At 41.2% G+C, this 26,026-nt stretch overlaps 1 protein-coding gene across 7 annotated transcripts in view; it reads right to left on the reverse strand.

Annotated features, from left to right (window-relative positions):
- The window catches only part of LOC122551273 (serine/threonine-protein phosphatase 6 regulatory ankyrin repeat subunit B-like), a 223,967-nt gene that overhangs the window by 129,851 nt on the left and 68,090 nt on the right, over positions 1-26,026 (reverse strand). For all 7 annotated transcript variants that reach the window (XM_043692915.1, XM_043692912.1, XM_043692917.1 and 4 more), the window contains one exon: positions 23,507-23,577. In XM_043692915.1, the coding sequence (XP_043548850.1) occupies positions 23,507-23,577 (71 nt within the window). The remainder of the gene's footprint in view (positions 1-23,506; positions 23,578-26,026) is intronic.

The raw sequence follows: 26,026 nt of genomic DNA on the forward strand, positions 1-26,026 counted from the left end.
GTCACAGATTTCCAATTACCAAAAGCATCCCTCCACCACCACCATTTGCCTCCGATTTGCAAACCAATTTTGAATCCAGTTTGACAATTTACATTGGATTCCGTGGGCTGTTAGATTTGGGATCAACCTCCCATGTGAGACCTTGAAGGAATGCCATACTGAAGACCAGGTAAACCACATTAACTGCACTACCTTTATCAATATATATATATATGTTTTATTTATATATAGTCACCCTTCCAAAAAAAGCTCAATTAAATTTGTCAGACAGGATCTCCCTTTTACAAATCCATGCTACTCCTGATCAAACCCTGCCTTTCTAAGTGTTGATAAATCAGATTTGTTTTCTAGCAATTTCCCTATCATTGAGATCAGACCAACTGGTGTGTAATTAGGGAGTCTATCCGTGTTACCCTTCTTGAACAAAGGAACCACATTAGCTATCCTCCAGTCGTCTTGCATTTTACCTGTGGCCAAAATATTAAATAGCTCTGACATGGCACCAGCTATCTCCTCCCTGGTCTCTCACAGCAGCTTGAAATCCATATCAGACCCTCAGAATTTATGCACCTTTATGCCTGCTAAAATATCTAATACTTCCTCATTAATCTTAACATTCTCTCGAACCTTCACCATCCCACTGAAATTCCCAGCTAGCATGTCTTTCATTGAATACAGATGAGAAGTACAGAGGAACCTTGATTATCAGAACGAGATGGGCGGGCAATACTTCGTTCGAATAATTGATTATTCGGATAATTGAAGGTTCCTTTTTCCTCGCTCTACCTGCCTTGCTCCCTCTGTCTCAGGGTTTCTGAACAGACATACTTGTGTGTAAGGGACCTGCAGCATTGCTGAAGCACCTCCCCTGCACCCCCAACACTCCCCATCCAACGCTGCCACCATCCAACCACACCCCACCCCACCCCCCATTCCCTCTCTGGGGCAGCCGGACTGGATCTTCTTCGGATAGTCCAAAATTCCCAAATAATTGGAGGTTCTTCTGCATTCATTTAAGACCACATCCTCAGGCTTCACACACAGGGAGGTTATAATGTAACTGTATAAAAAGTAGGCTATGCCACAGAGAGTAGAGTACTGTGTGCAGACCAGAAGCCAAACTAGACCAACCATATTAACATTATGACTACAAGAATGGGTCAGAGACTAGAAATCCTACAGCAAATAACTGCATTTCATGTCTCCCCAAAGCCTGTCCATCACCTACAAGGGATTGTCAAGAGTCTAATGGAATATTATGCACGGGTGCAACTCCAACAACATTTAAGAAGCTTGACCCCATCCAGGACAAAACAGCTTGCCTAATTGACACCTCACCCACAATCCTTAACTCACTCCACTGATGCTCAGTTACAGCAATGTTTACCATCTACAAGACACACTGCAGAAATTCATCAAGACTCCTTAGAAAACACCTTTCAAATCTGTAACCATTACCATCTAGAAGGAACAGAGCAGCAGATTCATGAACTATCACCACCTGCAGGTTTCCCAACAAACCATTCACCATCCTGACTTAGAAATATGTCACCATTACCTCTGGGCTGCTGGGTTAACTTTCTAATGACATTGTGCGACTACCTACATCAAATGAACTGCAGCAGTTCAAGAGGAGTTCACCTTCTCAAGAGCAACTAGTTATAGACAATAAATGCTGGTTATATTGAGATGCAGGTAGCCTTGCATTACATTATCCAATGTGCTAGTTGGATCACCAGGATAACGTGACCCATTCTGGCTACCACCCCTTTGAAAGAATATATATAAAGTCGGCTGGAGTACAGTGTAGATTTTGCAGAACAAACTGAATTCTAAGGATTAAATTAAAAGAGATTCCACAAACTCTGAATATTTCTTGTAACTGAAATGTTTAAGAAAGGTCTCGATCAAAGCTTATGGGAAACAGATGAATAGATAGAGAAAGATTTCTCAGTTGGGTGTTCAAAACTAGAGTCTAAAAGTTTTTAATTTTGCTCCTGGAAAGGATAATGCAAAAGGGTAGTCAAAGTTTGGAACACTTCTTAGAAATGCAATTGTTGAGAGATCAATGTTAACTTAAATCTGAGATGAATACTTTTAATTTTAAAAAAATCAAGGGACAAAAGATAGTTAGGTCAGAGATTAGTTCAGACAGCTTGGTATAGAGTAATAGATATTTTTTAATCAACCTGGACTTGAACTCACCTGGTCCAAAAGGAAGATAAACTACTACTGCATAAGAACTTGCAAGAAAGCAGAAACGGCTAAAGGGGCTAACTGATCAACACCTGCTCCTACATTATCCTCAAATTAATGTTAAGCATAATCTCTAACCAGGTACTATATAAAAAAGACCTTTTGGATCAGTCAGTTTTAAAAGTCAATTTAAATTAGTTCTGAAGTCATCATTGGTGATGCAGACACAAGGCAAAAATTATGGAAGTAAAATTTATATTCAAAAGCCACTACCAATTTAAAATATTATCAGTTTTCAACACTTATATGAAGGATATCACAAAGCCACTGCAGCTTTAAGTGCACGCATGTTATTAAATAAATTCACCTGTTCAGAGGTGAAGGCTCTCAAATGAAAACTAAACCTAAGTAAAACGGAAATATCATAGCTTTTAGAAGGCTGCAATGAAGGGCTAAAAGATCTAAAGCAGTTTTCTCAATCTGCAATCTTGGTAATTTTCCTCCTGTACAAATCAATCTTCAGTCCTATTAACAAGTATGGACTCAATTTTAATATATTAGCATGATCATTTAGATTTTATTTTGTACTGTACTTCTATCACCTTCAGATCATTTTTGCTTAGAAGAAAAAAAATTGAGGATTGGGAAGTGCAACTATAGTTGCTGTAATTTCAGAAATGTATGAATACCAATTCAGGAGAATTGAAATCGCATTGGCACAATGAATTATTTGATATTTTTGTCAGGCGACCTCTAAATGCAACATTTAGTTAAAGTCACTGTTGTGTAAGAAAATTAGGACTCTGGAGCAACCTTACCATGAAGTCACAAAGCTACATATCACTGTGTATAATTGTCACAGTGTGGCAAAGTTAGAACAGACTACAAAGACTGCAGGAAGATTGAGATGAGAAGGAACTCCCTGGAAGAACATGAGACCAGACTACATCAGAACATTCTGCTCTCTGGAAGAAACAGAGAGCATATAGATTATGAACACATGAATAGATTACTCACTGATTATTGTAACCAAGTCAGAGCCTGGCTCTTTTAAGATTAATACTAAATACTGCAATTTATGGTAATGTATAAAAATAATACCATTTGTTAAGTTAAAGGCTGAAGATAGTCCTTGAACTTTGCTTTCTCCTCAACTAGTAGTGAGATCACACAAACCAGTTAAAGCACAACATACACACTCAGAAGCAATATAGAGAAGAGTTATGGGGCAGGTTAATTATGTCAAAGGATGAGTTATAAGAAAACATTTGAAAAACTTGACTCTTGTAGACCTGGAGGGCACCATTGAAAGTAGTTTGTCCTGCAGCCACGGTATGGTGATGGAGTGTATGAGTGATGTAGGTTGCAAATGAGGCAACAAAAACAGGATCTTGGTCAGATGGGCCAATGGGCCGAGAAGTGGCAAATGGAGTTTAATTCAGATAAATGTGAGGTGCTGCATTTTGGGAAAGCAAATCTTAGCAGGACTTATACACTTAATGGTAAGGAGACCTTGGAGTGTAGGTTCATAGCTCCTTGAAAGTGGAGTCGCAGGTAGATAGGATAGTGAAGGCGGCGTTTGGTATGCTTTCCTTTATTGGTCAGAGTATTGAGTACAGGAGTTGGGAGGTCATGTTGTGGCTGTACAGGACATTGATTAGGCCACTGTTGGAATACTGCATGCAATTCTGGTCTCCTTCCTATTGGAAAGATGTTGTGAAACTTGAAAGGGTTCAGAAAAGATTTACAAGGATGCTGCCAGGATTTGGCAGCATCTTGGCAGCATCCTTGGCAGCATGCTGGAGGATTTGAGCATTGGGGAGAGGCTGAACAGGTTGGGGCTGTTTTCCCTGGAGCGTCAGAGGCTGAGGGGTGACCTTATAGAGGCTTACAAAATTATGAGAGGCATGAATAGGATAAATAGACAAAGTTTTTTTCCCTGTGGTCGGGGAGTCCATAACTAGAGGGCTGGGGTTTAGGGTGAGGGGGGAAAGATATGAGAGAGACCCAAGGGGCAACTTTTTCATACAGAGGATGGTACATGTATGGAATGAGCTGCCAGAGGATGTGGTGGAGGCTGGTACAATTGTAACGTTTAAGAGGCATTTGGATGGGTATATGAATAGGAAGGGTTTAGAGGGATTTGGGCCGGGTGCTGGCAGGTGGGACTAGAATGGGTTGGGATATCTGGTCGGCATGGACAGGTTGGACCGAAGAGTTATTTATGTACTTTGTCCTGTTCATGTTCTGCTCAGTGGTAACCCTGTAAATACTGATGACAGAAAATTACGAACTATATTACTAAAAGTCATGAGGAGGTGTTTAGACTCATTTGTTGGCAAAGGTCAAAGTCTGGCATTTAGTCAGTGGTACTTGTCATTTGTCCTGCTATCCTTGATCACAGACTACAATTTTATAATATGAGTGGCAAACTGAACTTAACATTATGCAATTAACAGCAAATGGCCCTACTTCTGACCTAATGATGGCTAGCATGGCTTTGATGAAGAAGCCAAAGATGCTTTGAGGGTCTCAGACATTGGACTGAAGATCCAGCAACAATTTCCTGGGGGAGATAGAGTGTCATAGTCAGAGATGTACAGCACAAAAACAGACCCTTCGATCCAACCTCTCCGTGCTGACCAGATGTCCCAACCCAATCTAGTCCCACCTGCCAACACCCGGCCCATATGCCTCCAAACCCTTCCTATTCCTATACCCATCAAGATGCCTTTTAAACATTGCAATTGTACTAGCCTTCACTACTCTGTGTGAAAAAGTTGTCGCTTAGGTGTCCTTTATATCTTTCCCCTCTCACCCTAAACTTATCCCCTCTAGTTCTAGACTCCCCCACCCCAGGGAAAAGACTTTGTCTGTTTATCCTATCCACACCCCTCATGATTTCATAAACCTCTATAAGGTCACCCCTCAGCCTCCAACGCTCCAGGGAAAACAGCCCTAGCCTGTTCAACTTCGGCCTCTAGCTCAAATTCTCCAACCCTGGCAACATCCTTGTAAATATTTCCTGAACCCTTTCAAGTTTCACAACATCTTTCCAATAGGAAGGAGACTAGAATTGCACGCAATATTCCAAACGTGGCCTAACTAATGTCCTGTACAGCCGCAATATGACTCATAACTCCTGTACTTAATACTCTGACCAGTAAAGGAAAGCATATTAAACAGCACCTTCACTATCCTATCTACCTGCGACTCCACTTTCAAGGAGATATAAACTTGCACTCCAAGGTCTCTTTGTTCAGCAACACTCCCCAGGACCTTACCATGAAGTGTATAAGTCCTGCTCTGATTTGCTTTCCCAAAATGCAGCACCTCACATTTATCTAAATTAAACTCCATCTGCCACTCCTCAGCCCATTGGCCCATCTGATCAAGATCCTGTTGTACTCAGAGGTAACCTTCTTTGCTGTCCACTACACTTCCGATTTCGGTCTCATCTGCAAACTTACTAACCATACCGCTTATCCTCACATCCAAGTCATTTATATAAATGACGAAAAGTTACGGACCCAGCACCAATCCTTGTGGCACTCCACTGGTCATAGGCCTCCAGTCTGAAAAACAACACTGTCTTCTACCTTTGAGCTAGTTCTGTATACAAATGACTAGTTCTCCTTGTACTTGATGAGATCTAACCTGGCTAACCAGTCTCCCATGGGGAACCTTGTCGAAAGCCTTACGGAAGTCCATATACACATTACTGAACAGCCATTCTTCTTTGTGCTAGGTATAGTTTTAATCAGTGAACAGCTCCAATTGTTTCCATTTTTATAGGCCTTCTTGATGTCATACTCCAGCAAATGTTGCTTTGATGCAAAGGTCAGTTAACCTTACCTCATTTCTTGAATTCAACATTTTTGACCACATTTGGACTAAAAATCTAATGAGGACTGGAGCAAAGTGATCCTTATATAACCTAAAATGAGCTTTGGTGAACAGGTAGGTACTGCTTGACAGCATTGTTGATAATACTTACCACTATATTGATGATGATTGAATCAAGAAAAATGGGTAGTTACATTTAACTTTTACCACCCTCGGTGTTTCTTCCAAATGATGTTCAAAAGGAGTACCGTTTCTTTAATATAATGGGTCACAATCAGTAGTAGTTTTCCTTCCCTATTCTTGATCTGACACCATGAGATTTTATAATGTCTAGAATCAACATTCAGAAGCTCCTGGGTCATCTTTCTAGACAATCTATCATTTTGCTGCCACCTTTGAGTGTCTGTCATACTGATGGAAAGGGACATACCCAGAGATAGTGATATAGGAGTGGAAATGTTAGCTTAAAGGAATCATGAAGTGACTGTGTGGCTGCTCTCCCAATGCTTGGCACAAGTACTCAGATGTCAGTCAAGGGGACTTAGCAAAGTCACCTTGGCCTGGCATGCATATTTCCTAAATGGAGCCTGAATCAAATGCTAGGTGACAGTCCTAGTTTTGTTCTCAGCACACTTTCGTAGTAGCCAATCACTGAATTACAGTAAACTGTCAAGTAATTTCAAAATACAACTTAGAACCAAATACCTTAGTATAGTTCTCAAGTCAAATACAGGACTAACAGGTATCGACAGAGGATTTTGTACGATAACGATACCAGTGAATTAGGCGAATCTTTAGAATAATCTGCAAGTTTAATGGTTGCCATTAATGATACTGGCTTCTTTATTCCACACTTACTTAAACAGAATTTCAACTCATATTTGCTGACTATCAATACTTTTGAATTATGATCTAGTGATATAACAATGCCACACACCCTTAGGGCACTTAAGGTAATTGGAGCCAGTGAGGTCAAGGGCAATTCTAAGCATCAATAGGCAATTAAACAAAATTGAAATAAAGTCAGAGTTTTGAGTACAGGAGTTGGGAGGTCATGTTGTGCCTGTACAGGACATTAGTTAGGCCACTGTTGGAATATTGCATAGGATTCAGATCTCCTTGCTATCGGAAAGATGTTGTGAAACTTGAAAGGGTTCAGAAAAGATTTACAAGGATGTTGCCAGGGTTGGAGGATTTGAGCTATACGGAGAGGTTGAATAGGCTAGGGCTGTTTTCCCAGCTTTGAGGGGTGACCTTATAGAGGTTTACAAAATCATGAGGGGTATGGATATGATAAATAGACAACATTTTTTTTCCCTGAGGTGGGGGGAGTCCAGAATTAGAGGGCATACGTTTAATCCGAGAGGGGAAGATATAAAAGAGATCTAAGGGGCAACGTTTTCATGCAGAGGGTGGTACATGTATGAAATGAGCTGCCAGAGGACGTGGTGGAGGCTGGTATAATCGCAACACTTAAAAGGCATCTGGATGGGTATGTGAATAGGAAGGGTTTGGAAGTATATGGGCTGGATGCTGACAGGTGGGACTAGATTGGGTTGGGATATCTGGTCGGCATGGACGAGTTGGACCGAAGGGTCTGTTTCCGTGGTGTACATCTCTATGACACTAATTGAATGAAAGCAAAATTCAGAAAACTGCTCTCAGTGCTGTGCTTGCTCACCTCAACCAAGACATTAATAGGTGTATATTCATGTTTCACTCCCTACCCAGCAACTCAACCAGGAAACACACGTGACTCGATAAACAAAGAACTGTGATCAATTTATCAATTCACTTCAATGAACTACCTTGCGTATGGTAAGGAACAAGTACTTGGCAAAAAAAAATTACATGCTAAGAAGAAATCATTTTCAGTAGACCAGGGAAATTAAAATGCAGGCTATTCTTTTCAAAGCTCGTACCATAACATTGCATTTTAGCAGTTTCAGAATAATTCAGTAAATACATATATGTCATAAGACCATCCGAAAATAGGAACCAGATTGGGCTGCTTGGTTCCTCAAGCCTGCTCAAGGTTTACAAGTTGTTCTGCTATAATGCAACAGTTGTGTTCCTCTGCGACCTTGTGCTTCAGAAAAATCGCACTGTAGGAGATGACTATAGAAAATCACTACACCCATTGTTACAGCAGAGGTAAAACCCCTCTGTTAGTTAAAACCAAACACCCAGAAAAGCTCACCTCGCCATCTATTAAAATGCGAGTGAGTGACAGAACTCCTAACTTACAGTATTTTAAAAAAAATTTCCAAATTCTAATGGCGAACACTAAACAACACTATTCACAAATCTAAGCCCCCCTTTTCTTAACTACTTACTATCTGACACCAACTCTATAAAAAATACGCTGTTCCAATAACACACTTATTAAACATTACATTAAATTAATCTCAAGACCACAAAGTGTCTGTCTTCAATCTTCTGGCTTCTGATCTCCCTGGGTCGTCTATCTTTTATTTTGGTGCAAGCATGTTTTACATGAAAAAATACCTTTGACAGAATGCATTTTCTAATTTGTTTCAGAGCAATATTTTAGTTGGGCTGCTAGCTCTCCAGCAGTTGCTCAGCTGTTCAATGGCAGTTGCTCTCTCTCTTATTTCAAAATACCAAATTTGTATAGACCCACATGACACATTAAATTCTTATAACTTGATTGGTTTCCAGGTGTCAAGAATAATAAAATCCAAATTCCATTGGCTTCTGGTAGTCTGGGCATAATTTAAAATAATTGGTTAAATTCGAATTGCCATCAAAACAACGATCAAAACTCAGTTATCCATTTAACAGCCAATTGTTACATTTTGAACAGCCCAGCCTTTAGCTGGCAGCTGTAGCTGTACTTTAAATTCAGAAAAACACTTTCAAATATAAAGTGACCATACATGTATTCAACTTCGTAATACTGTTCAGTAGAAAGTTTGCTTTATCCAAACAACATCCCCAATTCATCAATTGCATTACAGCCAATTAGTGTCAACACAACCCCCGTTATACCAGAATCATCTGTGTGGCTATTCAGACATTCCAAATTACGACTTTCAAGGATAAGAATCCATCCTTCTCGGCCTAACAGACAGTGGTCCAAAAATACTCAATATTCTGAGAGTAGAAATTCCTTCTCATATCAGTCATACATTGGCTGTGTGCGATGACTTAATCAATTAATAATATCTCTCTAAATTGTTACTCCTACACACACACTCACGCAGACCCTCTCTCATACGTGCTCACATGCACTCCCACATACCCTCTCACAGACTTATACCACTTTACACACACACACACACACACGCATACGTGCATATATAAATTTGTGGGTGAATTTCTACTTGCAAAATTACATTTTACTTTGCTCAAAACTGCATAAATCCATGTAAGATTCTGTAAATCCATTTTTTTAGATTAGAATCAGTCTGACCATTGTAGCACACACAACCTCACAGAGGGAAGCTCACACCTTCAATACATTACCTGGTCCGACATGACTCCAATTGCTAAAGTTCACTTGAGAATGTAACTTTTAAAAAGTTTTGCAATATATATACGAAAGAACTGAAACCAACATGGTCATTCTAAAAGATGAGAGGCTTAACAACTCAGGTCTTTTTCAATACATAATTTCAGTTACATCACACTGGAAACTTTTGCTATAAATTCTGTGTCTTGCAATATTATTCTCCACGATGACCTGATGAAGGAGCAGCACTCTGAAAGCTAGTGCTTCCAAATAAACCTGCTGGACTATAACCTGGTGTTGTGTGAGTTTTAACTTTGTACACCCCAGTCCAACACCGGCATCTCCAAATCATGTCTACCAAAATAGACAAACACTGTTTAGCCTTCATAAAATAATGCTGACTGATGGATTGGCGCTTTGACCTTCCAAATGTCCTATTATTACTTCTCTAATAATAGATTCTGACAATTTCACACAATTCCCTAGTGATGATTACTGTTTTAAGTCCCTCCCTTTCCGTAATTTCAACTTTACCTATTACTATTGGGATGGATCTAGTGTCTTCCTCTGAAACTGAAGCAACAGAGGTGCAGAGGAAATTTACTAGGATGCTGCCTGGACTGGAAGGCATGTCTGAGGAAGAAAGGTTGAGGGAGCTAGGACTTTTCTCATTGGAGCGAAGAAGGTGACTTGATAGAGGTGTACAAGATGCTGCGAGGCATAGTCAGAGTCGACAGTGAGAGACTTTTTCCAGAGCGGAAATGGCTATCACGAGGGGGCATAATTTTGAAGTGATTGGAGGAAGGTTTAGGGCAGATGTCAGAGGTAGGTTCTTTACATAGAGTGGTGGGTGCGTGAAATGCACTACCGGCAGTGGTAGTAGAGTCAGATATATTAGGGACATTTAAGTGACTCTTGGATAGGCACATGGAAAATAGTACAATGAAGGGTATGTAGGTTAGTCTGATCTGAGAGTAAGATAAAAGGTCGGCACAAGAAGGGTCGAAGGGCCCGTACTGTGTTGTTCTATGTTCTAACATATTGATTCATTCTTATTCTTTTACAAGCAGGATTAGCTTCTCCCTATCTAGTCTATCCAACTCTCTCATGATTCTGAAGACTTCTAACAAATTTCCTCTCGACCTTCTTCTCTACAAGTAGAGCATTCTGGAATTGAACAAAAATAATTACCATGGCACAAAGACAGATTTGGCCCAAGTGGACTGGGCGAAAAGGCTAAAACAAAGAACAATTGATGAGCAGTGGCAGATGTTTGAGAAGATACTCAATTGCTCCTAATTAAAATATATTCCAGAATGGAACAAGGATTATAAGTTGCTCTTTCCCTGTTTATATACCTATTGAAGCTTTTGCTATCTATTTTGTGCTAGTTTCTTTCATAATTTACCTTTATTGTTTTTATTACTTTTCTGTTAACCTTTGATGATCTTTAAAAGTTTTCTAATCTTCAGCCTGCTACTGACCTTTGCAATCTGATATGCTTTAGTTTTGGTCTTTGTCATCTTTAATTTCCTTGCTTAACCATGCATTACTTTTCCCCCTCTTACAATCTTTCTTCCATTCTGGAATATAAATTTAGTTGGAAGCAATTAAGCATCTCCTTAAACAACCTGCCACTTTTCATCAACTATCCTATGTTTTAGTCTTCCTGCCGAGTCCACTTGGACCAAATCTGTCCTTAAGCAAAGGTAATTTCCTTTGCTTAAGTCCAGAATGCTCTCTTGTAAAGAAGGAGACAGGCAGGAGGTTGGAAGAACACAGCAAGCCAGGCAGCCTCAGGAGGTTCCTAAAGAAGGGTTACATCCAAAATGTTGGCTTTTCCACATCCTGATGCTGCCTGGCTTACTGTGTTCTTCCAGACTCCTGCTTGTCTCCATAAAAGTGCTGATGATCTGGAGCACATCCTGAGATTGCACATACACAAGTATCATCTGCGTACTGCAGCTCGATGACACCGGTTGGGGTGACTTTGGTTTTGGATTGAGGAAGTGGAGGTTGAATAGTTTCCCCACAGGCTGTCTAAGTTTGCTCCATTCCAGTGGGGAGCTTGTCAGCGGTGAAGTTAAGCACTGCAGGGAGGTAGATTGAAAACAGTATTGGGGCAATGACGCTTGACACGTGTCCAAATGGGGAAAGCATCAATGGTGGTGCCATTATCATGACTTCCACGGCATCATGGAGCAGATGAAGGATGATGACAAACTTTATGGTGCAACCAAATCGGAGAAGAACACTCCATAATGCTTCTCAATTGATGGCGTCAAAGGATGCCATGCACGGAGACAGGTTCTTTTATCTACATTTCTCCTGCAGCTGTCATAGTGAAAATCATGTCCATTGTGCCCCTCTGAAAGAGGAGTACTAAAGTCACTGGATAAGTCAAAAATAATAAAGAGATATTATAAAAATTATGGCTCTACTTAAAGATTATAAAACCACCAGAACAGGATAATTGGGGAGAGAGAAGGAGGATAAAAATTGTAGTGTAGGCACTGACCATAATCCTCCAATCACTGTTGTGTCAGTGAGATGAACAGCAGCAAATGTGTCATCTTTGAAAAAAGAATAAGAGGGCAAGACAGGTTAGATAATCTAACGTGGGTGAAGGGAAATGTTTGAAAACAAGTTGGTGAAGTAATAGAGGATTGGTGAAGGTAATATGGTTGATTTCATGTATGGGACAAAAAAGGTACAGTCAGCAAGCATAGAACAAAAGAAATCAGGAATAAGCAAGAGGCCAGACATGAAGGAATGCAGGCCAGAAAGAAGGGCCAAGGTCTTAGTGGGATTTGAAAATAAGGATGAGAATTCTAAAATTGAGGTGTTATTTGTCTGGGAACCAATGTAGGCCAGCAAGCACAGACTTCATTAGTGGGTGATACTTTGTATGTTAATATACAAGTAACAGCATTTCAGATGAGCTCAGTATTACACAGGGTCAATAGTGAGGCGCCGACCAGGAGTGCTTCAGAATCATCTTTGAAGAGGTCATCTGATCATAACAGATGGAAAAAGATCCTCAACAATTATAAACTGGTTTAGAGACTTGAAAAGGTTATTTGATAAATTGCCTTGTAATAGTTTTATCAATAAAGTTAAAGCTTACAGAATAAAATGGACAGTGGCAAAAACAAAGTTGGCTGAGTGATAGGAAGCAGAGAATAATTGTGAGCATTTTATTTATTTTAGACTGGGGCAAGAGAAATCATGGGGCGTTTCCAAGGGTTAATTACTACAACAAAATTACTGATCTATACTAATGATCTAGACTTCAGAGTGCAGGGCGCAATTTAAAAACATACGAAGACACAAAACTTGGAGGTATTGTGAAATACGAAGATACATGGCAGATGGAATTATATTGCAGCATTATGGAACTTGTATTTGCAGTAGCAGAATAAACAACGCCAATTTTAAAACGACCTTGAGGATTGCATTACAGGGAACGTCAAAACAAAAGGAGACGCTAATGGGAGTAGATCCTTATGTAGCTTCAGAAAATGTTATTTTTTTAATAGAAATGTATTTTCTATATGGTATCATGTCAATATAAAACAAATTGCACTTGGAATATTTCCTGCAAATCTGAAGCATATGCCCTCATGCTTTAGTTGAATTGTTTCCAGCTTTAAAGAGAAAAGGTAAATTATATCAATTATTCAGTTTGCATTCACCTGTGTGAGACGTCAGAACAAGAGGCTTTTTCCTGGTTTGGCTCTCAGGTGTATAAAGGAGAGTCCAAACTAATTAACTTGTAACTGCATGAATTACTTTATTTGAAGTTTTTAAACATATCAGGAGTAGAGCATGAGAAAAGTAAATGGTTTTAGTTTATATGGTAAAGCAGTGTGCAATCATAGCAACCAAAGTTCCATGATTTAAATTTGTTTAATTTGATATTTTTAAAAGAGTCCCTAAAACGTGCTTCCAAAATATTCTCCAAACAGTATTCTGGATAGAAAGGATACCTACGTCAGGCTCCTACTTATTGACTACAGTTCCACTTTCAACACCATTATTCCAAACAAACTCATCTCTGAACTCAGAGACCTAGGTCTCAGCTCTCCACTCTGAAACTGGATCCTCAGCTTACTGACCAATAGACAGCAATCATAGACTGTCTAAGAATAGGCAATAACACTTCATAATCCTCAACACCAGCGTCCTGCTAGGTTGCGCACTCAGCTCCCTACTACACTCCTTATGTACTCCCGACTGTGTGGCCAAATTCCACCCCAACATCATTTACAAATTTGCTGATGACACCATTGCTGTAGGAAACAGAGTACAGCAAAGAAATTGAGTGCTTAGCAGCATGGTGCAAACACAACAATCTCTCCATCATCAGCAAAATGAAGCAGTTGGTCATTGACTTCAGGAAGTGGAGTGGTGGGCACGCACCTGTCTGTATCAAAGGTGCTGAGGTGGAGATGGTCGACAGCATCAAGTTCTTGGGAGTGATGACCACCAACAATCTGCCCTGGTCCACCACATTGTTGCAACTGTCAAAAAAAGCACATCATTGTCCCTACTTCCTTAGGAGGCTAACAAAATTGGGAATTTCCACAAAGACTTGCGCAAACTTTTACTAATGCGTCATAAAAAGCATCCTGTCTGACACCGCAAGATGGCGGCGATTCTGTCAATAGCTCTGGATAGCTCTGCCGAACAGCCAAGGCATACTTGTGTTTTTTGCCATCCCTGGCAAACTTATGTGGTGGAAGTATTAGTTTAAAACCTTACAGAACACATATTTGTTGATATTTGGGAATGGGAAGGATGCTAAAGGGTAAAGGAGCAAGCAAACAGTAGCAGGGAGGACACTCCACTGCAGTACCAGGCATACCAGAGACAGCAGCAACAGCTGCCTCTCCTGAACCCCCCAGGGACCTGACAGACTCTCAGGAATTGGCTGCGGTGATGGAGAGACTTACCTCGAAAGTTGGGGCTGCGATTGAGGAGATCTGTGGAGAGTTGAAACTTTATTGCTGGAACAGCACAGCAGGTCAGGCAGCATCCAGGGAACAGGAGATTCGACGTTTTGGGCACAGGCCCTTCTTCAGGAATGAGCAGAGAGTGTTCAGCAGGAGAAGATAAAAGGTAGGGAGGAGGGACTTGGAGGAGGGGCGTTGGAAATGTGATAGGTGGAAAGAGGCCAAGGTGAGGGTGATAGGTCGGAGTCAGCCTTTCTAGTCTATTTTTATTTCTCAAACCCTCCATTCCGAGCAACATCCTGATAAATCTTTCCTGAACCCTCTCCATTTTAATAATATCCTTTCTGTAGCAGGGTGACCAGAACTGCACAAACAGTACTCCAAAAGAAATCTCATCAATGTCCTATACAACCTCAACATGACATCCCAAATCCTATAATCAAAGGTTTGCTAAATGCCTTCTTAAACTCTAGGTATCTCTGTGCTACAACACTATCCAGGGCCCTACCATTAATTAGTTAATTAATTAATTAATTAATCCTGTCTTTATTTGTTTGACCAAAATGCAATACCTCACATTTATCTAAATTAAACTCCATCTGCCACTCTTCAGTCCTTTGACCCAATTGATCAAGATATCTTGTAATTATAAATGATCATCTTCACTGGGCACTTTAACACCAATTTTGATGTCATCCACAAACTTACTAACCATGTCTCCTATATTCTCATCCAAATCTTTATAGAAAGCAAAACTTCTGCTGTACTGAATTTAATCTAACTCAGCTCCTCTGCATATGCTGACTGCAGCATTATGCCTGAAAGCTTTAACTCTGCCTGAAATTTCAAATTAGCAGTGCATTTATTTTTCACAAGGATTCTGGTATGGTGGCTCAGTGGTTTGCACTGCTACCTCACAGCACCAGAGTCCTAGGTTCAATTCCAGCCTTGGGCGACTGTCTGTGTGGAGTTTGTACATTCTCCCTGTGTCTGCGTGGGTTTCCTCTGCATGCTCTGGTTTCCTCCCATGAAGATGTGCAGGTTAGGTGAATTGGCCATACTAAATTACCTGTAGTTTTAGGTGCATTAGTCAGAGGGAAATGGGTCTGGGTGTGTTACTCTTTGGAGGGTCAGTGTTGACTGGTTGGGCTGAAGGGCCTGTTTCCATACTGTAGGAATCTAATCTAAAATAAAATTTTAACAGGATTGTTACTTTCATTATGGTGATGCAATGTTAAATTGATTAACTTGATCTTGAGTGTCTGTTGAACATCCATCAAAATACAATGTAGAAGAATATAGAATAAAAAAAGCTGAAAGCACTGCAGATGCTTCAAATCAGGAAATAAAAAACAGAAATTGCTGGAAAAGTTCACCAAGTCTGGCAGCATCTGTGGAGAGAAATCAAAGTTAATGTTTCGGGTCCAGTGACCTTTGCTCAGAATTTGCTTAGTCCTTCCTTCCTGAGAAGAATATAGATTAAGAGCTCCTAATTGTTTGATCATTGCAGACAAAATATTGAATGCAGCAATAAAAATCATGTTAGGGTATAAAAGAATACACCGATTAAAATGTCACAACTATCCTTGCAAGTCTCACCTTGCTGGTAGATGCTAAAGTTACAAGATTAAAAGCTGGTTTATTCATGAGCACCAAACATGTCACATTACCGAACTGCCCACTGACACAAATAGGGCGAACAAAGAAACAATGCAATCATCAAGTTAGACTTTAAGTATTGGCAACAAGAACAGACTCAATGTCTTGAATGCTGATTGTGTGATTGTAGATAATTGAATTCTTGGAATTAAGACAGACGTGTAGTTTTCAACTATTCCATCAGTTGATCTCTTAGAAAGACTGAACCATAATTTCCCTTTGAATAGTGTCCAATATTCAGTTGTTATTGTAGACAAATTCAGAATCAATATGAAAAATAAAGCAGGACTTTGCTATAAGCTGTCCCTGATAATATTATCAAGTGTTCCAACTTTCTGATGTAATTTCTATTAAACCCTGGATATCTGCCCAAATGAAATTATAATTAGATTTTAGTGGTGTACGGTCGTGAGTCGCATTTTCCTTGAGCATTATTTTCACATTTAGCATTAATTAGAATTAAGTTGCCAGTGTTGCTCAGAACCAGAAAAGATAAAATTGAATCGAAAAGGCCTCAATGCGCCATGTTAAAAGTCATCTAGATTCCACAATTTCTCCCACTAATTTATCTGATTTGTTCTTCTGTCACTCCTACTCTCCAATCTAGGCTTTCTGTTCTCAGCTTTGCCTTTCTTACCCTCTTCCAACACTTCCAATTTCACTATTCATTTAGCCTCAATTACACTTTCCTACAGCTAACTGCCAGGGCACTTTTGGGTCATTATAAGTAGGCTATGGAGAAGGGCCTGTGCCCGAAACGTCGAATCTCCTGTTCCCTGGGTGCTGCCTGGCCTGCTGTGCTGTTCCAGCAATAAAGTTTCAACTTTGATCTCCAGCATCTGCAGACCTCACTTTCTCCTCCATAGGGACTCTACCACCATGTCACAAGAGCCCCTTTATGAGCACTTGTTAGTGACCCTTCAACTAAGGGGAATAGTTGCTTCCTATCCACCCTGTCTGTGCCCCTCATGGTCTTGTACATCCCAGTCAGGTCACTAGGCCATCGCCCATATTTGAAGCATGTCCCTAAATCTGGTGTCGGTAATAGTGTCCGATTGGATTTAGGATTGGGTTGGGGAGGAACTCCTTCACCCAGAGGGTTGTGAATCTGTGGAACTCAATGCCCCAGAGTGCAGTGGAGGCAGATCAATTGATTCAAGAAAGAAATAGATATGCTTCTGATGAAAAGTGGGTTAAAGGGCTATGGGGAACACGCAGAAAAGTGAAGTTGAGACCAGGAATAGATCAAAGTTGAAACTTTATTGCTGGAACAGCACAGCAGGTCAGGCAGCATCCAGGGAACAGGAGATTCGATGTTTCGGGCACAGGCCCTTCTTCATTCCTGAAGAAGGGCCTGTGCCCAAAACGTCGAATCTCCTGTTCCCTGGATGCTGCCTGACCTGCTGTGCTGTTCCAGCAATAAAGTTTCAACTTTGATCTCCAGCATCTGCAGACCTCACTTTCTCCTCGGAGATCTGTGAAGAGACTTGTGCCCAGGTCCAACCTATCTCGTCCATGCTGCAGAAGCATGAGCAGGAGATCCAGGGCCTCGGGGAGCGGCTGGGGAAGGTGGAGGGTCGAACTAAGGCCTTGGAAGCTGCGATGGAGTCCTCATCCAGTCAGATCCAGATGCTGGAGCGAGGTGCAGGCCTTGCGAGACCATATTGACGACCTCAAAAATTGAGGTCGGAGTATAAATCTTCGAATTGTCAGGCTCCCTGAAGGTGAGGAAGGTGAGCAACCAGTCAGCTTCTTTGAAAGCTGGTTGCCGAAGTTTCTGGGCCTTCACATCGAGTCCAGCAAGCTGCAGGCTGAAGGGGCTTATCAGGTTACAGTGCACAGGCTAGGGCCGGTACAGTGCCCCCACTCGGTCCTAGTGCACTTCCACTCATACAAGGACAAGCAAAAAGTCATAGGAGCTTCCAGATTACTGTGAAATGATCCACAGGCACTACTGTACAAGGGGTCAAAAATAATGGTTTTTCCTGGAATTCTCTGCAGCTTTAATTTGCAAGAGGAAGTCCTTCGATGAAGTTAAAGAAAGGCTGAGGAACCTGGGCATCCAGTACGCCATGAGGTATCCCGCAGTGCTCCATTTCAGCTACATGGGCTCAGGTTATACATTTGACTCAGCGGATAAAGCTAAAAACTTTGTAGACACATTAAAATAGACGAATTGGCCTGAACAATATAGTTAATGTTTGTTCTCTTTTCCTTCTTTCCGCATGTTTTCCCTGTTTTTTTTATTCCTTTCTTTCTCCCTAATAATTTCTTTTTTTGGAAAGGGGGGAAAAGCCTTGGAATAAGGTTTTTTTTTTAAATAACTGGACTTTCTGAAGGGAAATTTTGTGGCTGTTCTTTGTTGGTCCCCCCCTCTTTTTTGTATTTGTTCTGTTTATCTTTTAGTCACAAGTAGGGGTGACAAGAAGCCAGGGATGGGTGGAGTTCTCATCCTGAATTTGTCTTTTTTTTGTTGATTTAAGGATCATCGCCTTGTTTTTTTTCTGGCCTAAGGCTGGGGCACAGTCCAGGTTTGAGGGAGCTGTGAAGGAGGGGATGGGTAGGGTGAGAGCCCCCTATGGGCAGGGGGAAGAATCTTCAATTCAAGGTTTTATAGTTGGTTTTCTTGGGAGTTTTTTGGTTGTAATAGTTGTTTATAGTTATGATAGAGTAGTTTTGTATGTATAGTTCTTCAACTCTGAGTCTTTATTTACTTGTGTTCAGTGCTTTGTAAGCAGGGTTCTCCCTCCCAGGGGTCCAAAGGTCTCTGAAAGGAGATATGACGAAGTGTCTTCTTAAATGGTGCACCTAGAACAATAAGGGAAGTCATTTGCCTGTTAAAAGGAAAAAAGTGCTTTCTAGCACTAACAGGGAAAGGGTTGATATTGTTTTGTTGCAGGAAATCCATCTTGATGATGGGGAACACCTGAAATTACAACAGGGGGGGCTCTGACCGGGTATTCTTTTCATATTTTACTACTAAAAGTAGGGAAGTGGTGGTACTTATCCAGAAAAATCTTCCGTTCACATTATTAGAGCAGGTGAAAGATGACCAGGGACAGTTTGTGAGACTTAAAGCCCTGATACATGGGGGAGGAATATGGCATTTTAAATGTCTACTGTCCTCCGGCGCATCCCCTCAAATTTTTGATTAGTGCTTTCTCTAAGTTGAGTGCTTTTAGAACACGGCACATTATTACAAGGGGGGGGGGGGGATTTTAATTGTCTTTTGGATCCGACAGTGTCTTTTGGATCCGACAGTGGACAGGATGCCTTGTGGGCCCCTAACTATTTCTTCGCAGGCCAAGGTGATAGACTTATACGAGGAGTTGGAACTGGTGGATATTTGGAGAGGTCTTCATCCTACCAGGAGGGACTTCACCTTTTTTTCAAACCCACATGAATGTCACACGAGGATTGACCTCTTCCCGGCTCCCTCGGCCCTTCTAGATTCAATTATGGGTTGTAAAATTGAGAATATAGCTATCTCTGATCACGCAACAGTATATTTGGAGGTTAAGGCAAAGAGTGAAGGGCTAGGTTTGCGGCACTGGCGTTTGGACCCTTTTCTCCTTCAGGATTCCAAATTTGTGAAATACTTTTTGAAGGAGTTTCAGGAATTCTTGACTATCAACTCAGGCATGGCTAGTAGCCCGTCTATGCTATGGGAGACTGCTAAGGCCTTTGCTAGGGGATTAGCTATTTCCTTTTCAGCTATCCAGAAAAGACAGAAGAAGGAACAGCAGCATCTACTTGAGATGCGGTTGAAAGGCGCCGAGGTGGCATATTTTGCGTGGCCTTCGGTGACTAAGCTACAGCGGGTCACTGCCCTCCGGGCTGCCTTGAATTCAATACCGACACAAAACGCAAAGGAAGAACTTGCTTTTGCTAGACAAAGGCTGCTAAAATATGGGGATAGGCCAGGGAAGCATTTAGCATACCTGACTCGGAAAAAGTGTACACCTCAATCCATTACTGCAATCAGAGACAGCGCTGGGGTCCTTACATACGATGCTAAAAAGATTAATTAGGCTTTTCCGAGCTTTTACTCTGAACTGTATTGGTCTGAAAGTTGCTAGGACAGGAGGGCTAAAACGGAGACTTTTTTAAAGAACCTGGACCTCGCAGGAGGTAACCTTGGAACAGGCCTCTCTCCTTAATACCCCTTGACAATTCAGGAAATACAGGAGGCAGCTAGGCAACTTCAGAGTGGGAAAGCGTCTGGCCCTGATGGTCTCCCGAGTGAGTTTTATAAGGAGTTTATAGGGATACTGAGGGCCGATGTTGGAGATGTACAATCACTCCTAATATGCATGAATGCCTATCACCATCTTTGAGAGAAGCTAATATTTCCTTAATTCTTAAGAAAAAGAAGGTTCCTGAGGATTGTGCCTCATTCAGGCCCATCTCTCTATTAAATTCAGATTTCAACATTCTGTCCAAGATTCTGGCACTGAGATTGGAAAAGATGTTGCCCCATATTGTTAAAGAGGACCAGACAGGCTTTATAAGGGGCTGTAGGTCCTCTAATAATATTAGAAGGTTGCTGAATATGGTCCAAGTTTGTCAGCAACAATCGATTCAGGGGTTGGTGATTTCCTTAGATGTAGAGAAAGCATTTAACTGGGCGGAATGGCCATATCTATTTTATGTCTTAGAACAGTTTGGGTTGGGTGGGTCTTTGCTCGGTGGGTGGAGGTTTTATATCGCCACCCTCTGGCCACAGTCATTACCAACTGGGTAAAGTCTGGGAATTTTAGAATTGTTGTTTGCGTGGATGATTGGTCTCTGCCAGCGGCTCTTTCATCAGAACTTCCACATAACCGCTCCGGAAGTGGGATCGAAGGCACACAAGATTACACTGTATGCGAATGATGTCCATCTGTTTTTATCAAACCTGATGACCTCCGTACCTCATTTGATACAATTTATCAATTCATTTGGGGCTACTTCAGGATACAAGATTAATTTTGCAAAATCGGAGGCTATGCCTTTGGGGAACCTTAAGGATGTGCCAGAAGTTGAAGGTGGCCCCAAGTTCCCTTTTAAGTGGTCACAGGCAGGGTTCCAATACCTAGACATTTTTATTACCCCCCAAGTTTGGTCTGTTATTTTGGACTAAATTTGCTCACTTTGGTCAACAACATTAGGCGAGATCTCCAGAGATGGGAGGCTCTTCCAATTTATTTGTTCCAACTTGTTTGCTTTATCCCATGTGTATGCTCCCTACAATATTTCCCAGGTCAACGCTGCAGAAGCTTATGGGATGGTTTGATTCCTTTGTCTGGCATCGTGGGTGGCCCCTCATCAAACTTACTAAATTGCAGTTGCCTCAAGGGAGGGGGAGGAGTTGATTTCCCAGACATCAGGAAGTACCAATTGAGTTCCCTGCTGTCCTTTGTCTGTGATTGGGTAGGTAACGATCCAAACTCAATATGGTTGGATATTGAGGTCTCCCAGGCAAAGTGCCCTCTTATAACCTGTTGTGCATGGATAAGATGAGGATAGTTATGGACCACTGCCAGAACCCCGTTGTCATTAGTACAGTCAAGGCATAGAGTGCGGTGCATCAGTGAGGGTTCCTTATCCAAGACTTCGCCACCCACGCCTATAGTTGGCATGCCAGGGTTCCGATCAGGGATGATGGACTCAGGGTTCAAACTATGGGCGAGAGGAGTTTCTAGTTTGGGAGATTTGTTTGAGAGTGAGGTTATGATGTCTTTTGAGCAACTGAGCCGCAAATACGGGTTGCCCAGCAGAGATCTTTTCCATTTTTTCAGGTTAGGGATTTCATTCAGAAGACGACTATGCTTCTCACTAAGTCCTATAAGCCCGATACAGAGAGGTTGTTTCGACGTTCCACAAGCACCCTTGCAGTTAGTGCCCTCTATCAGCTGCTGGGTGGCAGGGCCTGGCAGGATATTAACCGGTTATGAGGGGTCTGGAAGCAAGAGCTAGGAGTGGAGATCTCTTCTGAAACATGAGAGAACATAGGGGAGAATGCTCAAAAGATCTTAATCTATAATAGGACATGCGCTACGTAGTTAAAAGTTCTGCACAGGGCTCATCAGGCACCAGACCATCTGGCAAAGTTTAAAAAAGATGCATCTTCAGTGTACCCCAAATGTAAAATAAGTGTAGATACTCTTGCCCATTGCTTCTGGACATGCCACAGGCTCTGTGTTTATTGGAGCGCTATGGGGGGAGAGATAGGGAGGGTATTGAGGACTGAAGTCAAAGTAGACCAGATATCTCTCCTCTTAGGTCTACCGAATTTACCATCTTTAGACAGGCATGGGAAGAAACTATTTAATATTCTTGCATACTGTGTACGAAAGAATATTCTGATGACCTGGATGTCTGAGAACCCTCCAGGCTTTCTGGGATGGCAGAAATTAATTATGGAGCACATTCCCTTGGACATTTTTACAAACATGGTGCACCATACAACAGACCATTTTTATAAGACATGACAGCCCTACTTTAGTTATTTGGATATAGATTTGTCAGTTATCTTAACTAGGGCATTTGTTTAACCAGGACAGTTAGGTTTGTCAAGCCCTGGGTCCTGGAGGGGGTCTCCTGAGTTAATACGGGTAAATATACAATACTTCCGTTCCTTTGTTTGGGAGCTTTGCGCCGAGCATAGCTGTTCTGTATTTTGTGATTTTTTTGCTTTTCTTCTTTTTTGATCTATTAGTTATTTACTTATGTATTGGTGTTGCTTTGCACAGTGTTAGGGTTTGTGTTGTATTAAAGGGTAGGTTAGTAGTTAGTAGGCAGTAGTTGTATTGTAATGTGTGTTTTTATTATACTGATATTTGTTATTGATTGCATTTTTCAATAATTTTATGTGTTTGAAGTGATAAACATTTGCAAATAAATATATTTACCAAAAAAAAAGCATCCTATCTGGATGCATCACAGGATGGTACAGTAACTGGTCTTCTCTAGACTGCAAGAAATTACGGAGTGTTGTAAATACAGCCCAATCCATCACACAAAGCAGCCTTCCATCCACTGGCTCCATCTATACTTCCTACTGCCTCGAGAAAGCAACCAACATAATCAAGGACACCTCCCACTCCAGTTACTCTCCTCCACCCTCTTCCGTCAGGCAGAAGATATAAAAGTTTGAATGCACATATGAATAGATTCAAGAATAGCTTCTTCCGTGCTATTATTGAACTTTTGAACAGATCTCTCAAATGTTAATTCTGATTTCTCTCTGCTCCTTCCTGCAGATGTAAACTGTATTTTGCATTTTGTATGTTACAACCTGCCTGAATGGCAGGCAAAGCAACACTTTTCACTGTATCTCTGTACAAGCGACAATAGATCAATCAATTCCAAAGAACCAGGTTGGCAAACTTACATCACTCCGAGAAGCAATGGCACGATGAAGTGGGGTTAACCACATATTATCTTTAGCATTGACACGTGCGCCTGTAAAATAAAAATCACGAATAGAGTAATTGTACCCTGTGCATTGAAAATAAACATGCAATACAGAGTCTTCTTTAGTACCTCGGATTAAGGATACCGCAACGTAACACATTTTGAAGTTACTTAAGTTGAGCAAGTAGCAACATGGGTTCATAAATACATAATCCAAATTGGTACAAATACAAGTTACAAAATGCTATCGCTAAACCAATTTATCATTGTTGAGGATCGTATACAATCTGTAATAATCAGACAACCGCTTCAAAAATTATTCCAAAGTGGTCCTGGTCAGCCTCCTATCTCACCCATACAATATTGAGCTCAACTGAAATGTTGTGATCTGCATCCTAATACACACTGCCAATCTATGCTTGCCAACCTACATTGGTCCCTAGACAAACACCTCTAATTTTAGAATTCTCATCATTATTTTCAAATCTCACCAGGATCTTCGTCCTCCCCTTTGGCCTGCATTTCTCCAATTGTGGTCTTTAGCTCATTCCTGTTTTCTTTTTATTCTACGATTGCCGACTGTGCCTTCCCTCCCTGAAGCCCTCAGTTTCTTCACCTTCTCCACCTCTCACATTATTACTTATAACCAATCAGTATAGTAGAACTTTTGAGTGAATGTCCCTACATGCAAATACAAGTTTTGTTCAGTGTTAAACTGTGCTATATGATTCTATGACTATAAGGGGTAAGAGCAAGAATAGGCGGTTTAGCACCTTGACCCTGCTCTGCCATTTAATAGGATCCACGTTTTCTGCCTTTGCCCCATAATCCTTTACTCCCCTACTGATCAAGAATCTGTCTATCACAGTCTTAAATATATGCAAGGACTCTGGACACAGCTCTGTGGGACAGTGCCAGAGGCAGTCAACCCTGAGAAGAAACGAGCCGTCATCTCTCTCTAAAATTGACACCCCTTTATTTTAACACTATGCCCTCTGATCCAATTCTATGCCATAAGGGGAAACATCCTCTCAGCGTTTACCCTGTCAAGCCCCTCAAGAATCCTTTAAGTTTCAATAAGTTACCTTGCATTATCCTGACCTCCAGTGAGTAGCGTCACCACTACCTGTTCAGCCTTTACTCATAAGAAATTCCCTTCATATCAGGGATCATCCTAGTGAACTTTCTCTGAACTGCTTCCATGTTTATTTTTCTTTAACTAATCGGACCAAAACTGCTCACAGTATTCCAGATAAGGCACCTTTAGAGATGCAGTAAGAGTCCCCCACTTATTCCAAACATCTTGAAATAGGGGCTTACGCTCCATTCGCCTTCCTGACTGCCTGCCTGCATATTCTAGCAGGGAGATTTGTTTGAATTGATGTGGAAATTTCTAATTGAATTCTTAATCTACCAAGATGAGCATAAAGTTATTATATGGAAACAAGGAGATGAATGGCTAAGATTCCTGAACGAGGTAAAGTTGCCTTTCAGAAACTTCAGAAGCACCTTTCATTTCCTTTGGGATATCCAAAACTAGTTTACAGCCAATTAAATACTTTAGAAGTGTAATCAATTGTAAAAAATGTAAACAAATACAACAGTGAATGTCCACAAAAAAGGGAAATGACCGGACAACTTATTTTCGCTAATGCTTGAACAAAGATAAATGCTGGCCAAGATAAAGTGTCATCAGATCTTGCATTTCCACCCAAGGAGACAGGTGGGTCCTGGTCTAAAGGCTCATCTGAAAACAGCAGAAGTACAATACAATACTCCTTTTTCCTAGAGTCAGAGTTATAGAGCATGGACACAAACCTTTTGGTCCAACTAGTCCACACTGACCATGTTCCCAAATAAACGAGTCCTCCTTGCCTATGTTTGGCCAATATCCCTCCAAACCTTTCCTATTCATGAACTTATCCAAATGTGTTTTAAATTTTGTAACTTACCACTTCCTCTGGCAGTTCATTCCACACACAAACCACTGTGTAAAAATGCAGCCCCTCATGTCCTTTCTAAAAACTTTCTCATCTCACCATGAAAATATGCCCACTAGTTTTGAACTCCCCCACCTTCGGGAAAGATCCTTGCTATTCACCTTATCTATGCCCCTCATTATTTTACAAACCTCTAAGGTCACTGCTCAACCTCCTACACTCCAATGGAAAAAGGTCCCAGCTTATCCATCCGATTTTTATAGAACATAGAAGAATACAGCGCAGTACAGGCCCTTTGGCCCTCGATGTTGCGCCGATCCAAGCCCACCTAACCTACACTAGCCCACTATCCTCCATATGCCTATCCAATGCACGTTTAAATGCCGATAATGAAGGAGAGTCCACCACTGCTACTGGCAGGGCATTCCATGAACTCACGACTCGCTGAGTAAAGAATCTACCCCTAACATCTGTCCTATACCTACCCCCCCTTAATTTAAAGCTATGCCCCCTTGTAATAGCTGACTCCATACGTGGAAAAAGGTTCTCATGGTCAA

Source organism: Chiloscyllium plagiosum, chromosome 7, assembly GCF_004010195.1.
Source record: "Chiloscyllium plagiosum isolate BGI_BamShark_2017 chromosome 7, ASM401019v2, whole genome shotgun sequence".
NCBI classification, from domain to species: domain Eukaryota; kingdom Metazoa; phylum Chordata; class Chondrichthyes; order Orectolobiformes; family Hemiscylliidae; genus Chiloscyllium; species Chiloscyllium plagiosum.